Raw genomic sequence first — 18,416 nt, 5'->3', positions numbered from 1 at the left:
GAGAGAGAGAGAGAGAGAGAGAGAGAGAGAGAATGAGAGGGAGAGGGAGAGGGAGAGGGAGAGGGAGGGAGAGAGAACAAGAGAGAATCTGAAGCAGGCTCCACATTCAGCATGAAGCCCAGTGTGGGGCTTGATCTCAAGAACCATGAGATCATGACCTGACCCGAAATCAAGAGTTAGACACTCAACTGACTGAGCCACATAGGCTCCCCTAAAAATAAGTTTTAATATTAAAAATGAGTTGGTGCAAAATTAGAATTTGGTTTTCTGGTTTTTTAATGTTTATTTATTTTGAGAGAGAGAGAGAGAACAGGAGTGGGGCCGAGAGAGAGGGAGACAGAATCCCAAGCAGGCTCTGTGTTGTTAGTGCAGAGCCTGACATGAGGCTCCATCTCAGATCCATAAGACCATGACCTGAGCTGAAATCAAGAGTCTGAGTTAACTGAGCCACCCAGGTGCCCCTGGTTTTCTCTCTTTTAAAAGAAGTTTTCTTGGAGTTTTAGTCTGCTTTTGCTAAGATTGTCAAAGTGTCCTTATTCTTAAAAGGTAAAGTTTCATAATGTAATGATCTGTGATTTTATTTGAGCAAATGCTTTAAAACACACACACACACACACACACACACACGTATATGTGTGTGTGTGTGTGTGTATGTGGCTGTATAAACGCACACACACACACACACACACACACATACACACACAGGTTTATTTAGCAAACACAGGCTTAATATTTAATAAACACAGGTTTATTTAACAAACTTCCCCAAATCAAATTTAAATGAAGTTTCTAAATGAAGTCTTTTTGACTTGGAATATTCCCAAGGATTTGTTGAACTAATTAGGCTTATTTGATTTGTAAATTTCATGGAAAGCTTTGTCAAATAAGTAATATGAAGCCTTCTCTATTGTATTTGCAACATTATGACACATATAGATGGAGTCCATTCTGCTTCTGCATAAAATGATCCCTTATTGCCAGATTTTCACCATCCTGATGTCCTTGTAACAAAGCAACAGTGTACTTCCAAATCAGAGAAATGAAGGTGGGTAAACAATGGCTGTAACTTAAATGAACATTTGGGGCTATGGGAAACCCAAGACAGCCCCTTAGTACTTCCTGCCTCCCTGATTAACCCTTTTTTTTCCATATGTTTAGCCTTCCTTAACCCACCATAATGCATTTGAAATGACTTTAAATATGAATAGATATTGATGGAGATTGTCTTTGCAATTTTATTGACTGTTTACCAGTGCCTGACCTGCTAAAAAGTAATCTGACCTGTAATCCTGGATAAAATTTGTTGTTCCCAGAATCTTCAGACTTCCTTCTGGACACTCCTACCTGCAGTGGCACTTTACACAACTGCCACTTAGTATGAGTTATCGATATGTTCTTGTTATCATAGGTGTGTTTTCTGAATGGCTTGGAGCTTTCCCTTGTCACAAGGCTGATGCCTTATTTGGTAGCAAATAAACTATTCAACAATATGTTTCCCATTGATGTACCTTCCATGATCCCCAGTGATCAGGGCACCGACCTCACCAGGCAAATCATATGTGCCTCAACAAAAACCTTGCAAAACTTCCTGGAATTACCATTGCTCTCATCACCTTCAATCATCAGGCAAGGTTGAAAGAACTAATGGTATCCTCAAATTTAAACTCTCTAAATTGCTGAAACTACTAGACTTCTGTGGCCTAAGGTATTGCTTTTGGCCTTGCTTACTGTTTGCAATATCCCCTTTGGGAAACAAACCCATTCCATACAAGACAGTCACAAGGAGACTAATGCCTATTGTCATACAACTTTCTGATTATCCTTATCATCTCATGCTAGTAGGACTAGCCACTGTAAATCTCTAATGTCTTATGCTCAAGTCTATCATCAACAGGTTAAAAAAGTCTTCCCAGATCTCAATTCACAGGTCCCTGTTGGTCGCAATTTGGAGCCTGGTGATCAGGTATTTTGAAACAATATAAGAAGATGCTTCTTGGGATCCATTGGAAGGGACCTTACCAAGTGTTTCTAATCTGGCATTGCTACAAAATTTCCAGGGATTGGATATACATCTCACTCACAGCTTAAGAAAGCAACACCTGACATCTGGTCCTATATAGATGCTGGAGGACTCTGAATCAAATTGATAAGGAAGGGAAGTAGCTGATACTGAGGTAGATGGCTTCTGTCCAACATGACAGATCAAAATTTGATACTTTAAACAAGGAACACTTCTCCTTCTTTTCCTTTTCTTTATTCTGGTATTGGGCTGGAAAGATAATGCCATTATCAATATCTCCAAGGCCATTGCTAAGGGAAGTAAGCTTTCAGACTGCTGAATTTGTCATTAAAGATTTTGATCTACCCATGAGGCTGAAGATCTCTTGTGCTCCTTTAACCAATTCCTGTTCTATTCCCAATGTCACTGCAGACTGCAATCAACACCCCCACTCCCTTAGAAGTCTCTTACTAAGGTAAACTTTTATGGCCAGAATATCCAGTGCCTTTTTACCTTTCTCCAATGATAACTGAACTTACCCATCTGAACTCAAATGCCTATGTAAATCTTAGTATATTTTCACCCCCGTATTCCTATGATTACCTAAATCAGATCTGTCCCCACTTACTAAGAGAACTTACCAGCAGCACCCATTTTTGCAAGCCATTTAGAACAACACTATATTTCAGGCTTAGAGATTCCTTTACCATATGCACTGAACACCTGACTGACCCTTGGCTTGAACCAGTAAATACAGCAGTCCTGGTAAACTAATCCATTAATAGCACCTCCCTAATGGTAATGATCTGTGTGCCAACAAGATTTGTCTTTGTGATGTTTATCATTCTTCTTGGATCTACAAATGTCTAGATGGCTGGCACACAGCTGGGTAATGCCTTTTAGGTTATTCACCTGTGCCCCTAACTTTCCACACACAATTAAGATACTTCATAAGTTAACTCTTCTGTATTTAGTGAGTTCGAAAAAGACCCACCAGGAGGCATTCATGATTCAGGAATTGCTTCCTTTGGCAAGGCCATACTTTCCTGGTTCAGAGTGAAAATAAATGAAAGTATGATCAGGAACTTCTTTTTAACTCATGAAGATATGGCAGATCCCATGGCTAAGACAATAGCTACCCAAAAAAAGATCCTTAGATGCTCTGGCCAACACAGTTCTTGATAATAGGCTAGCCCTTGACTATCTTGTACCAGAGCAAGGAGATATTTGTGCTGTGGCCAACACCACCTGCTACACTTCTGGGGGAAGGTGAAACTCAATTACATAAAATCACTAACCATGCCATTTGGCTTAAAAGGGTAATTACTTCAATGGGGGTCTTTATTTGACCTATTTGATTTTGGTTGATTTGAGTCTTGGGGACCATGACTCTGAAGTGCACTCTAAACCTTGGAAATTATCCTGCTTATAGTTATAATCTCCCTGGTATATTACACCCTCTTAATTTAAATTCATTTATATGCAAGGGAGAGAGAGCAGTGGAGTAGGAAGAGCCTAGGCTCACCTCATTACACAAAACTAGATGACTATCCAATCATCCTAAAAACCCCAGAAATCCATCTGAAGACCAGCAGAACAAACTCCATCACTGAAGGTAGAGAGGAGGCCACATCAAAGGAGGCAGGAAGTGTGGAGATACAGTTTGGGAGAGAAATGCATTTGTGGCTCCTGCTGTGGAAAGGGAGCTGCAGTTGCAGAGAAGAGCAAAAGACAGACAAACACACAGGGGAATGCATGAGGGAAATGAATCCCCATAGCAATTGGCTTAGAAAGTGAGAGGGCATGAATTTCATGTGTTCTTGCAACCACTGGGGCTGGAAGAGCTTGGAGAGTATGGAGTGCTCTGGAAGAGCTTAGAGGGCATTGGGGCTGCACTTGGCAAGAAGGCAGGGCAAACAGCCCACAGATATACACTATAGAAACAGCAATCTAAAGAGTAACTAGGACACACAGTAAGGAAATTAGTTGCCCATCTTGGAGCATGTCCCAGAGGTGCAGTGTTCACACAGAGACTCCTCCAGAGACAAAGGAACTGGCATGTACCATTCCTCACCCCCCACCCCGCTCCGCTCAGCATAAGGACAGAGCCACCCATGGGAGCCTATGTAGCGCACACACTATCTAACTTGCTTACATCAAGCTCTAACCCCCTGTGCTCCAGAAGAACTGCCTTTCCCAGTAAAGCTTGCCTCAGTCCCAGTGCAGTGGCTCCCTCCCCCAAAAGACCAGCCCAAGCTCCGGCCAAAATCATGGCTCCTGATCTGGGAGTTTTCTTTAACTTTGGTTCTGGTGGTGGTATCAGCAGACCTCATTTTACAAACAAATCAGAGCATAGTTAAAACACACTACATTCAAGATAGGGACCAAACACTGCCAACAACAAACAGAGCCTCTGCAGACAACTGGCCTAAAGAATAAAGCAGCCAGGCCACAGTAGCAAATCTCATGCAGCACACATTAGAGACACTTGCAGAAGTCGCAGGCCTTTGGAACGGGGGGCACTATACTGCAGGGCACTACAGGAATTCTTCTTCATAAAGCCATTACCCTCAAGAACAGGAGATGTAGCTGACTTTCCTAATATACAGAAACAGGTACAAACACACAGACACAATGAGAAGACAGAGGAATCTGTCCCAAATGAAAGAACAGGACAAGGCTACTGCCAGAGATCTAAGCCAAACAGATATAAGTAACATGCCTAATAGAGAATTTAAAGCAATGATCCTAAGGATTCCCACTGGACTAGAGAAAAGAGTGGAGGACATCAGTGAAACCATGAACCCAGAGATAAGGAGTGACAGCACAGATTAAGGGCTCAATAAAATGAGAAACATGCTTGATGCAATGAACAGCACGCTGGAAGAAGCAGAGGAACAAATTAACGGCCTAGAAGACAGTAATGGCAAGTAATCAAGCTAAACAAAAGAGAGAAACAAGATTTATGCAAAATGAGAATAGACTTGGGGGAACTCAGTGACTACATAAAATCTATTAACATACATATTACAGGAGTCCCAGAAGAAGGAGAGAGAGAAAAGGGGGCAGACAATTTGTTTGAAGAAATAATAGCTGAAAACTTCCCTAATCTAGGAAAGGAAACAGATACCCAGATCCAGGAAGCAAAGGGAGCCCCCAATAAAATCAACAAAAGCAGATCCATACTAATATGTATTGCAATTAAAATGGCAAAATATAGTGATAAAGAAAAAAAAATTAAAGCAGCAAGACAAAAGAAGACAGTTACATACAAAGGATCCCTCCCATAAAATGATCAGAGGATTTTTCATCAGAAAATTTCCATGCCAGAAAGGAATGTCATGATATATTCAAAGTGCTGATGAATGGGAAAAACACACAGCTAAGAATACTCTATCCAGCAAAGCTATCATTCAGAACGGAAGGAGAGATAAAAAGTTTCCCCAACAAAAACTAAAGGAAACTTTAGTCATGAACTAAACTAGCCCTGAAAGAAATATTAAAGGGACTCTCTCAGTGTTAAGGAAAGACCAAAGATGACAGTATGAAGGTAGGAAACACAAAAGCAGTAAAAATGATTATTTATATATATAAAAAACACATGACACATGAAAAAACTCACAAAATAAAAGGATATAAAATATGATACCATATATGTAAAATGTGGGGAGGAGTAAAGAATGTCAAACTTAAATGACCATCAGCTTAATATAGAATGCTATATGCAGAAGATCTTATATACAAACTTAATGGTAACCGCAAATAAAAAGGAACCACTAATAATTATGCTAAGAATCAAGAGAAAGATGTCCAAAAATATCACTAAAGAAAACAAGGAAACCATGAAAAAGCAAGAAAGGATCAGAGAAAATCTTCAGAAACAGCCACAAAATAAGTAATAAGATGGCAAAAATATATATCAATAATTACTCTGAATGTAAATGGACTAAATGCTCCAGTCAGAAGACATAGTGTGACAGAATGGATATAAAAACAGGACCCATCTATATACTGCTTACAAGAGACTCATTTTGGACCTGCAGATACCTGCAGATTGAAAGTGAGGGGATGGAGAAACATTTTTCATGCAAAAGGATGTCAAAAGAAAGCCAGAGTAGCAATACTTATATCAGACAAACTAGATTTTAAAACAAATACTTTCAAAAGAGATGAAGAAGGATACTATATAATAATAAAGGGAACAACCCGACAAGAAGATATAACAATTGTAAATATGTATGCACCCAACATGAAAGCACCCAAATACATCAAACAGTTAATAACAAAGGAATCTATAATGATACAGTAATAATTGAGGACTTTAACACCCTGCTTACATCAGTGGACAGATCCAAACTGAAAATTCAAAGGAAACAATGCTTTGAATTACATACTGGAACAGATAAGATTTAACAGATATATTCAGAATGTTCCATCTTAAAACAGCAGAATACACATTCTTTTCAAGTACACATGGAACATTCTCCAGAACAGAACATATATTAGGCCACAAAAGGACCTCAACAGATACAAAAAGAATGAAGTCAAAAAAAAAAAAAAAAAAAAAAAAAGAATGAAGTCATACCATGCATCTTTTGTGACCACAATGCTATGGAAGTAGAAGTCAACCACAAGAAAAAATCTGGAAAGAACATAAAACGTGGAGGTTAAATAACATGCTACTAAACAATGAATGGGTTAACCGGGAAATCAAAGAATAAAAAGATACAGGGAAACAAATGAAAAAAAAAAAACGGTCTAAAACCTTTGGGATGCAGCCAACACATTTCTGAGATGCAAGTTTACAGCAATACAGGCAACATTCAAGAAGAAAAATCTCAAAAACCTAACATTACACCTAAAGGAGCTAGAAAAAGAACAAAAAACAAAACTGAACACCAACAGAAGAAAGGTAGTAATTAAGATTATAGCAGAAATAAATGATATAGGAACTAAAAAAACAATAGAACAGATACAATTAAACCAGGAGCTGGTTCTTTGAAAAAAAAAATCAGTAAAATTGATAAGCCTCTAGCCGGACTTATCAAAAAGAGAAAAGGACCCAAATAAATACAATCACAAATGAGAGAGGAAAAAATAACAACACCATAGAGATACAAACATAAAAGAATATTACAAAAAACTGTATGTCAACAAATTGGACAACCTAGAAGAAATCGATAAATTCCTAGAAACATAGAACCAGACAACCTAAAGGAAATGAGTTCCTAGCAACAAAGAATCTACCAAAAATTGAACCAAGACAACAAAGGACACTTGAACAGACTGATAACCAGCACAGCAATTAAATCAGTAATCAAAAAACTCCCAACAAACAAAAGTCCAGGACCAGATGGCTTCACAGGAGAATTCTACCAAACATTTAAAGAAGAGTTAATAACTACTCTTCTCAAACGATCCCAAGAAATAGAAAAGGAAGGAAAACTTCCAAATTAATCCCATGAGACCACCATTACCCGGATCCAAAACCAGATGAATACACCACAAAAAAAGAGAACTACAGGCCAGTATCTCTCATAAACATAGATGCAAAAAGCCTCACTACTAGCAAACCAAATCCAACAATACATTAAAAACAGTTCACCTTGGGGCTCTTGGTTGCCTCAGTCGGTTAAGCATCTGACTTCAGCCCAGGGCATGATCTCACAGTTTGTGAGTTTGAGCCTTGTGTCAGGCTCTGTGCTGACAGCTCAGAGCCTGGAGCCTGCCTCAGATTCTGTCTCCCTCTCTCTCTGACCCTCCCCTGCTCACACTCTGTCTCTTTCTCTCTCAAAAGTAAACATTAAAAATATATATAAAAAAATTTCACCTTGATCAAGTGGGATTTACTCCTGGGTTCCGAGAGTGAATCAGTATTTGCAAATCAATCAACATGATATATCACATCAGCAAGAGAAATGATAAAAACCATTGGATCATTTTAACAGATGCAGAAAAAGCATTTGACAAAGTACAACGTGCATTCATGATAAAAACCCACTACAAAGGTAGGTTTATAAGGAGCATACTTCAACATAGTAAAGGCCATATATGAAAAACCCACAGCCAACATTTTCCTCAATGGGGGGAAACTGACAGCCTTTCCTCTAAGGTCAGAAACAAGACATGGATGTCTAGTCTCACCGCTGTTATTCAACACAGTACTGGAAATCCTAGCCACAGCAATCAGACAACAAAAAGAAATAAAAGACATCCAAATTGGTAAGGCAATTTTTATTATTTGCAGATGACATAGTACTCTGTATAGAAAACCAGAAGAGACTCCACCATAGAACTGCTAGATAAACAAATTCAGTAAAGCTGCAGGATACAAAATCAGTATACATAAATCTGTTGCCTTTCTATAAACCTGCAATGAAGCAGAAGAGAAATTAAGAAAACAATCCCTTTACAATTGTACCCAAAACAGTAAGATAGCTAGAAATAAACCTAACAGAAGAAATCAAAGACCTGAACTCTGAAAACAATAAAACACTAATGAAAACATGGAAGGGGACACAAAAAAGTGCAAAGACATTCCGTGCTTGTGGTTTGAAAGAACAAATGTTAGAATGACCATATTGCCCAAAGCAATCTACACATTTTATGCAATCCTTATGAAAATACTAACAGCTTTTTTTTCTTTCTTTTTTTTACAGAACTAGAACAAACAATCAAAATTTGAATGGAACCACAAAAGACCTCAAATAGCCAAAGCAATCTTGAAAAAGAAAAGCAAAGCTGGAAGCATCACAATTCTGGAATTCAAGAAAGTTGTAGCAATAAAAACAGTATGGTACTGGCAAAAAAACAGCCACATCGATCAATGGAAAAGAATAGGAAATAAGCCCATAATTATATGGTCAAATAATTTTCAACAAAGCAGTAAAGAATATCCAATGGGAAAAGGATAATCTCCTCAACAAATGGTGTGGGAAAACTGGATGACCATGTGCAAAAAAATGAAACTGGACCACTTTCTTATACCATATACAAAAATAAATTCAAAATAGATTAAAGACCTAAGTGGGAGACCTGAAACCATAAAAATTCTAGTAGAGAGCACAGCAATAATTTCTCTGGCATCAACCATAGCAACTCGTTTGTAGATAGGTCCTCTGAAGGGAAACAAAAGCAAAAATGAACTATTGGGACTACATCAAAATAAAAAATTCTGCACAGCGAAACAAACAGCAAAATTAAAAGGCAACTTATGGCACGGGAGAAGATATTTCCAAGTGATATATCCCATAAAAGGTTAGTACCAAAATATATATAGGACTTATAAAACTCAACACCCAAAAACCAAATAATCCAATTAAAACATGGGCAGAAGACAGGAACAGACACTTCTCTAAAGAAAATATGCAGATGATCAACAGATACATGAAAAGATGCTCAACATCATTTATCATTAGGGCACTGTAAATCAAAACTAACATGAGATACCACCTCACACTCATCAGAATGGCTAAAATCAACAACACAAGAAACAACAGGTATTGGCGAGGATGTGGAGAAAAAGTAACCCTCTTGCACTGTTGGTGGGAATGCAAAGTGGTGCAGCCACTCTGGAAAACAGTATGGAGGTTACTCAAAAAGTTAAAAATAGAACTACCTTACAATCCAGCAATTGCCCTACTGGATATTAACCCAAAGAATACAAAAACATTAATTCAAACAAACACATGCACCCCCATGTTTATAGCAGCCTTATTTACAACAGCTAAGATATGAAGGCAACCCAAGTATCCAGTGATTGATGAAAGAAAGAAGATGTGGTATATGTATAAAACATAGTATTACTGCGTCATAAAAAAGAATGAAATCTTGCCATTTGCAACAACGTGGATGGAGCTAGAGAGTATAATGCTAAGTGGTATAAGTCAGCTAAAGACAAATACCATATGATTTCACTCATGTGTGGAATTTAAGAAACAAAACAAACAATCAAAGGGAAGAAAAAAAGAGAGACAAACCAAACAACTATACAGAACAAACTCAGTTACCAGAGGAGAGGTGGGGGGGGAGGGAGTGAAATTGGTAATGGGGATTAAGGAGTGCACTCGCCTTAATGAGCACCAGATGATTAAAACAAAAACCTAAAAAAAAAAAAATCTTAAATGCGTGTAAACTGCTAACTGCCAAGCAAATGATCTCCTTAAGACTGGAACATCAGAAAAGGAGCAAAGGGGATAACCAACTTAAAAATTGCAAACCTCAAGTTATAACATGTGAATATCACAGAGGTTAAGCAAAAAACATTCTGACCCATGAATACAACACACACACACACACACACACACACACACACACACACACAAGCTGTGAGAAGTATGGAGTGGTAGCTGTGAGTTGTCCTAGTGCCTCAAATTCTGATCACATCTCTAGTTAAACTGAGAGCATGATCAAAAGAGGGTGGGATTGTTAAAAAGAAAACCACAGGTCTGAAATGGTGTCACTTGGGCCAGACCAAGTCATAGAACTGAAGCTTAATACCTAATCTAATTACAGTTTAAAGAAATGTAATCTAAACTGGGTCAGTCAAGAATTTTCTGATCAGGATCAATGAGGTAATCTGTGCAATAAGACCCTCTGTCCTTCCCCATTAGGGAAGGTGATCTTGCCTGCTAATCCTTTTTTATTTTGCTAGTAACTTTCTCATCCCACTCTTCCTCCTCAGCCTTCCATTTTGTACAAGTACTCAGAGCTCCCCTCTACTTGCTAGATGAGAGGCTGTCCAATTCACAAATCATTTAATAAAGCCAACTGGATCTTCATATTTACTGCAATGAATATTTTTAATACCTAGAAATGAATTTGACCAAAGAGGCATCATGTAATGTGTATACTTTGAATGCTGTAAGACATTGATGAAAAAATTGAAGACAACACAAATGAATGGAAATATATACCATGCTCCCAGACTGCAAGAATCAGTATTGTTAAGATGTCTATAGTACTCAAAGCAATCTACAGATTCACTGAGGTCCCTATCAAAACACCAATGCATTTTCCAAAGAACTAGAAAAAATAATCCTAAAATTTGTTTGGAACCACAAAAGACCCTGAATAACCAAAGCAATTTTTTTAAATTTTTTAAAATGTTTTTATTTATTTTTGAGACAGAGAGAGAAAGAGTATGAGCAGGGGAGGGGCAGAGAGAGAGAGGGAGACACAGAATCAGAAGCAGACTTCAGGCTCTGAACTGTCAGCACAGAGCCCGGTGCGGGGCTCAAACTCAGACTATGAGATCATGACCTGAGCTGAAGTTGGACGCTTAACTGACTGAGCCACTCACGTGCCCCCCAAAGCAATTTGGAGAAGGAATAAAGTTGATTTCACTCCTGGATTTCAAGCTATACTACAAAGCTATAGTAAACAGTATGGTGCTGACTTCACACATCAGTGAAGCAAATAGACAGTCTAGAAATAACCCCCCACTTGTATTGTCAATCAATCTTCAACAAATAAGGCGAGAATATATAATGGAAAAATACTGTCTCTTAAATAAATGGCATTGGGAAAATTGGACAACTACTTGCAAAGAATGAAACTGGACCACCTTCCTATACCACACACAAAAATAAACTAAAATGGATTAAAGACTTTAATGTAAACCTGGATGCCATGAAACTCCTAGAAGAAAACATCATAACCTCTTTGACATTAGTCCTAGCAATTTATTTTTTGACTTGTCTCCTCAGGCAAGGGGAACAAAATAAAAAAAATAATAAATGAGACTACATCAAACTACAAAACTTTTACACAGTGAAATAAACCAGGAATAATATGAAAAGGCAACCTATGGAAAGGGAGAGGATATTTACAAATGACATAATCAATAAGGGGTTAATATCCAAAATATATAAAGAGCTCATACAACCCAACACACAAACAATCCAATTAAAAAATGGGCAGAGGATCTGAATAGACATTTTTCCAAAGAAGATATACAGATGAAAAGATACACTACATCATTAACCACCAAGGAAATGCAAATCAAAATCACAATGAGATATCATCTAGTACCTGTCAGAATGACTACATCAAAAAGACAAGAAATAAGTGTGAGTGAAGATGTTAGAGAATAGGGAACTCTTGTGCACTGTTGGTGGGAATACAAAAAGCAACTGTGGAAAGTAGTATGAAAATTATTCAAGAAATTAAAAATAGAATTACCATACAATTCAGCAATTTCACTTCTGTGTATTCATCTGAAAATAAATACCTTAATTAGAAAAGATACATGCACCCCAATGTTTACTGCAGCATTATTTACAAAGGCCAAGATATGCAAGGTACCTAAGTGTCCATCAATAGATGAATGGATAAAGAGGATGTGTATGTAGACACACACACACACACACACACACACACAAATATTACTTGGTCATAAAAAAGAATAAAAGCTTGCCATTTGCAATAACATGGACGGGAATAAAGGGTATTATGCTAAGTGAAAGAAAAAGGAAAACACCATCAAGTTTCACTTATCTGTGGATTCCCAAAAACAAAACAGATACAAACTCTGATACAAAGGCAACAGGGATCGGGGGTAGGTAAAATAGGGTAAAAAGATTGAAAGTTATAAGCTTGCAGCTAGCTATAAAATAAACAAGTCATGGGGAATGTGAGGTATAGCATAGGGAATATAGTTAACAATACTTTAACAACTTCGTATCATGACAAATGGTAGCTAGCTTTGTCATAGTAATCACTTCTAATGTGATTAATATTGAGGCACTCTTGCTGTACACCTGAAACTAATATTGTGTATCAAATATACATCAATAAAAAAATCTATCAAAGAAAGAATAAATCAGAAATGGTTGTACTATTCCTGAACAGGTTTTTTAAAATATATTTTAAAAAGTTAATAGTCATCTTGAATGGTGAGATAGCCTCTCAAAAGCTTTAAGTCCTACTTATATAGCAGACATACTGATCTTTACACATGCATTTCCCCGTAATCCCCCTTTTCTTATCCCTATATTTGTTTTATCTTTACTTTCTTACTTACTGGAATAATAATTCTTATAATATTTGATGCATTCTGAGAAGTCCCCATTAACTACTCAAAATTTTTTGAACAAGACAAGGTACAAATAAGTAAATAAAATTTTTAAAAGTATATTGATGTGTAGAAAGCTAACTTCTAAGACAGCAATTATTTTTACGAACCACATTCAATTCCCAGATGAACATGACTAGAAGTTGCCTTTCTGGATTAAATTTTAAAGGTGTAGTGATAATCCCCGGGTACCGTTTTTTTGTTTTGTTTTGTTTTGTTTTGTTTTCCTGTTAGCCTGAGGTCTGAGAAAACTTGCCTCAGAATTTTCTTGTTATTCTAATTTCCACATACCATTTCATTTAAAGAGAAATCAGTCTTGGACATCTTCCTTTGATATGTCCTTCTAACTCACAGAATGATGATTTTTGGATTCCACTGGAATGGTCAGCTCTCAAGGGTACATCCCACTTCATTAACCTGCACCTTCCCCTCACTGGTCTTACCTGCAAGGCCTGCAGATCCGAGAAGGTCTTAGCAGGGATTGTATGGATGCCATTACTGTGCAGGAGTAGCAATTCCAATTTGTTCAGGCCAGAAAAATCCGTTTCTGTCAACCTAACCAAGCTGTTGTACCTGAAAGAAAAATGTCAGGTATAAGCTAGGCTGGTCAACTGAAGTTCAAATGTCAAAGCAAAAGCGCGCATGCATGCACATCCACACACAAAACCCACTACCTCCCTTTTTATAGCCTGTGCTCTAAGGAGACAGTCATATGCTTGAAATATTATTGAAATTCACCAGATACCACAGAAGGTCTATCCTCTACCTGGGCCCGGCAGCCGTGGTTAAACTCTCCACACCACATCTCTTCTCATTTTCAAACTTTCATGCATATGCTGTTCCTTCAGGTTGGAATGCCCTTGACTCCACCCCTCTCTATTTGTGACTACTGTTAAGACCCAGACCATTGTTTTGTGTGTCCCCCTCACTTTCCCACATAGAATTTATTATTATAAAGTAGTAGTTAAGAAACCTGAGCTCTGAAGCCAAATAGTTTGGCTATGATTAGGAACTCAGGCATTTGGTAGTGGTGCAACCCTGGGTAAAATCAATAACCTTTCTGTGTCTCACTTTCTTCATCTATAAAGTACACATAATATATGCTACTCAAAAGGTGTCATGAGGTTTAAGTGAATGAATACATGAAGAGTGCTTAGCTCAATGCCAGGAGATAGTAAGGATACAAGCTGAACTCATTGCTCTTACCAGAGCGCTAGAGCTGGCTAAAAATAAGAGAGTTACCATCTACACTGACTTGAAATATGCCTTCTTAGTCCTACATACCCACACCACCATTTGAGCAGAAAGAGGATATCTCACCTCTGAAAATATGCCCATCAAATATGAAACCCACATAACCCGAATGCTTGAGGCTGTATACCGACCCAAGGGAATGGCAGTGGTCGAATGCAAGGATCATCAAAAAGGAGATTCAGAAATAATACAGGGCAACCAAGCAGCCAGCCAACAAGAGCCTCTTCTACAGGGGGCCCGCATATCCGGCCCTCTGCCACTACCACAGTCCAAATATACAGAAAAGGATAAACCCAGGGCAAATGAAAAGGGATTTTCCCTAGACAACAGTTGATGGTATTTGTTAGATGAAATCTTGGTCATTCCTCAAAATCTTCAATGCAAACTATTTAAGGCCCTTCATGACTCCTCTCATTTAGGACAGATGTCTTACAAACTCTTATTTTCTGAACATTCCAAGGTAAAGGATTTTCCCAGGTGGTTCAACAAATAACTTCCTCTTGCCCCACCTGCATATAGAACAACCCTGAAGGCATCCATTGGACTTAATCCAACAATACAGAGGCATGGATCCTACCATGGGGAAGGCTGGCAGATGGATTTTATTCAGATGCCACCCTGCAGAGGATACAAATACCTCTTCATGTTTGTTGACACTTTCACAGCGTAGATAGAATCATACCCCACACAGACTGAAAGAGCAACTGAGGTAGTCAACAAACTTCTACATGAAATCATCCCCTCATTTGGCCTCTGAAAGTCACCTCTTTGTGGCCACCATAGTTCAATCTGTCTCCAAAGAACTGGGTATGAAATACCACCTCCACTGTGCTTGAAGGCCAGAGCCTTCTGGGGAGGTGGAAAGGGCTAACCAATACCTAAAAGGTACTATTAAAAAGCTCACACAAGAAACATTACTAAACTGGAAAGAAGCCTTGCCATTGCTCTTCTCTGTAGTCATATAGGCCCAAGGAGGCCCTGGGTTTAAGTCCTTTCTAGGTCCCTTATTGGCCACCTTTCCTACCTACAGACTTCTTGGTAGATCCAAAGACTCTAGGGATACAAACTCATATTATGTCTCCATATGCAAAGTTCAACAGGCTTTGAAGGAATATGCCCTAACAGTTTCCACTACCAAACAAGAGTCACCTCCTCTATATGAACTGTGATCAGGTTCTAATGAAAGTCTGGAAGATGGCTCCCCTAAATCCTAGCTAGAATCTACTTGGAAAGGGCCTTTCTGGGCTCTTTTGTCTTTCCCTACAACCATCACGGTACCAGGAATCCCTAGCTAGACCCATCACTCCAGAGTCAAACCATGGCATCAGCCCCTGGCCAACACCATGGATGCCTACTCCTGTGAACCTCTTCTAAAAGATGCTTTTCAAAAAGATTACTCATGGCACATAAGTCTTCTGTCTTTTTCTGTGTCATCCCATTAGGAACAGGGCCTGCCATAGCCATCTTTTCATTTTTACAACTTAGTTGTCTTTTTCCCCCCACTATGGAATCATTTCTCCTACAAACCCTTTACTTTCTTCTCCACCTTAAAAATTTCCATACCGAGGGAGCACCTTTCTTCTTGGATGATCTGTCCACAACTGTTTACAATTACACCCTTACTCCCTTTATGCCCCTTGTTCCAGAGACTCCCTAGGGACTCTTTGGGTCACAACTAATCAATATATTGGTATCTTTGTTCCTCCAGGTTACAGGCCATCAATTTCCAAATGGTCCTCAACCAAAGATATCAACCTTTAGACACCTACAAACTCTTTCTTTTTCAGAAGTCCCTTGGACGAACACCACCAGTCACCACTGCCTTCTTTTGTCGATAGTCAGCAAGTAATGATGGACTCCCAAAATCTTTGCAATACCCTCCGTAACAGTCTGAAGAAGCCATAGCAGTCATTGCCCCAATTTCCAATGAATTGGGATCTAATCACTTGGGGGCCGGTGGTGGGGGGAGGAAGTGTTAGGCAGTTAGGCATGAGGGAGGAGGGATAAAGCAGATGCTGGCCACACTCTTGGAGCCACCCTGGAGGGTTAACAGCCACACCTTCAGGGACACCTCTAGAGGCTAACAAAACAGAAAAGGCCAATCCACAAAGCTGGCTCAAAAGCCACAAGGGGGCTTACAAGACCTGAGCATGCACAAAAAAGATGCAATTTGCCCTTAAGGTCACAGCAAAAGCTGAATAAAAACTCATAAATATACAACATATAAATAAATATAATTATAACAGAATGCATCATGGGTAGGCACATGCACAGAAGCCAAAACATTATATAACCACCAGCTGCCAATCAAAAATGTCAATCAAAATCCAAATTTACATATGTAGAAAACAGGCTTAAAAGGATGCAGTTAGAGCTCCTAGGGCCATTGGCTCACTTGCTGGGCAGTGGCCCAATTTCACTCTTCAAAGTGTACTATATTCATCTACTCAATAAACTCTATCTCTCCATTCTGGTCTCTGATCTCTAATTCTTTGGTGCATCTGGGACAAGAACTGAGTGACCTGATAACAGCTATCATATTAGTGACCATTCCCAGGGTACTTTGTATGCTCTATTACAGCTCTTATTGAATTGTACTCAGGTGCATCTGTCTTCTCTCTGTAACTATGGCTTCTAGAAGTGAATAATAGGTCTTGTTCATTGTTGTGTCCCTGGCATCATCCACTGTGATTGGCACATAGTAGGAGCTCACTATTGTCAAATAAATGATGTTACATCTGACTACATGTGCACTCCTCTCTCCCCCTCACTCACACACACACACACACACACACACACACACACACACAGTTTTTCATAAACCTCTAAAATAGAGTTACCTTTTAGCTGATTTAATTAGACTTACATTTTAAAAAGCTTTTTAAACAGTTTCAGTTTGTATGAAAAGAAGTCCAAGGACCTTACAAAAGGATCTATCCAACTTTTCATATGTGTCCTTTATATAGATTGTTTCCTTCTGATAGATGTCCACTCTAAAAGTTAACAAGCTATTTGCCAGCAAAAATGTAGTCAGAATGAAGCGTTTCTATAATCATGGGCCTCCCATTCTACTAAGAGTGATTTCAGGTTCCTCCAAGTAAAAGTTTACCACAAAAATTTTTCCTATTGCCCCTAACAAACTTAAGATCTTCCTGTGCTTATTTCAGAAGAGAAGTAGTATTAAAATTTTTTGGTTAATCTCCTCCAATCACAAAGTTTGTTTGAGGATTTGATTCAAAGCATCAACGTCATCTCTCCTAGAGAAGGGAACAGGACAAGGACCCCCACACACCCTAAATTGATACGCTCCACGTTGGGTGGGATGCTGTCTGGGATGGAGGTCAGGTACCGAAACGTGCAGTGCACCTCTGTAGGCACATAACAGGCGCAGCGGCGAGGGCAGGCCTTGCCTCCGGGGCTGGCTGCCAGGCAGAGCACGGAGAACGAGACCAACAAGTAGGTGATTCCTTTGCCTTTCACCTTCATCCTGAAAATAAACAAAATCACACCTCAGAGTTGTAAGTATGGTTTGAGCAAAGTTCCAGTACAACCACACACAGTAAATCTGGTAATCTGAGAGAGCTTTCTGAAGAGCTGTAAGCGGCCAATTTCATTCCCAACTTGCATGGTAAAACTTACTCTTTACAAAGCCATAGTGTCTGCTGGCCTCACGTGGAGCTTTGTGATCAAGTGGGATATTTATTGTTGTGAAAATTCCTTCACAACTTCTCACTTCTTAATGAAAAGCAGTAATCCCTATTATTTAGAGATTCAATAGAGAGAGAAAATAAGAGACCATAATGAAAGTATTATGACAACTGAAATACAGAAGGCTTAGTTTCCTGTTTATACATTAGTTTTTTTTAGACCAGCTTTTAAAAAACTGATTAGAAAACTAATCTGTGTGCGTCACAGTAAGGTTGGAAGCTGTAAATAATAGAAAGTAAAATTACTCATTTCCACCACCCAGATATAATCATTAACATTTTGCTATATTCCTTCTGGGCTTTTATATGTTGTGTATGCTTCTGTGTGTGTGTACATATGTGTATATGTGTGAATATATGATCAAACTAAATTTCCTAACAC

The 18,416-nt window shown here is 38.7% G+C and overlaps 1 protein-coding gene across 1 annotated transcript in view; it reads right to left on the bottom strand.

The window, feature by feature from the left end:
• Nucleotides 1-18,134, bottom strand: part of IGSF10 (immunoglobulin superfamily member 10) — a 71,975-nt gene extending 53,841 nt beyond the window's left edge. Inside the window, exons 1-2 of the mRNA XM_049629689.1 lie at nt 17,620-18,134; nt 13,517-13,646 (exon numbers count right to left, since the gene is read on the bottom strand). Coding sequence (XP_049485646.1) covers nt 13,517-13,646; nt 17,620-17,813 — 324 coding nt within the window. The 5' untranslated portion in view covers nt 17,814-18,134. The remainder of the gene's footprint in view (nt 1-13,516; nt 13,647-17,619) is intronic.
• Nucleotides 18,135-18,416: the final 282 nt, after the last annotated feature.

The sequence above is a fragment of the Panthera uncia genome, chromosome C2 (assembly GCF_023721935.1).
Source record: "Panthera uncia isolate 11264 chromosome C2, Puncia_PCG_1.0, whole genome shotgun sequence".
NCBI classification, from domain to species: Eukaryota; Metazoa; Chordata; class Mammalia; order Carnivora; family Felidae; genus Panthera; species Panthera uncia.
This window is presented reverse-complemented; position numbering and strand designations above follow the sequence as displayed.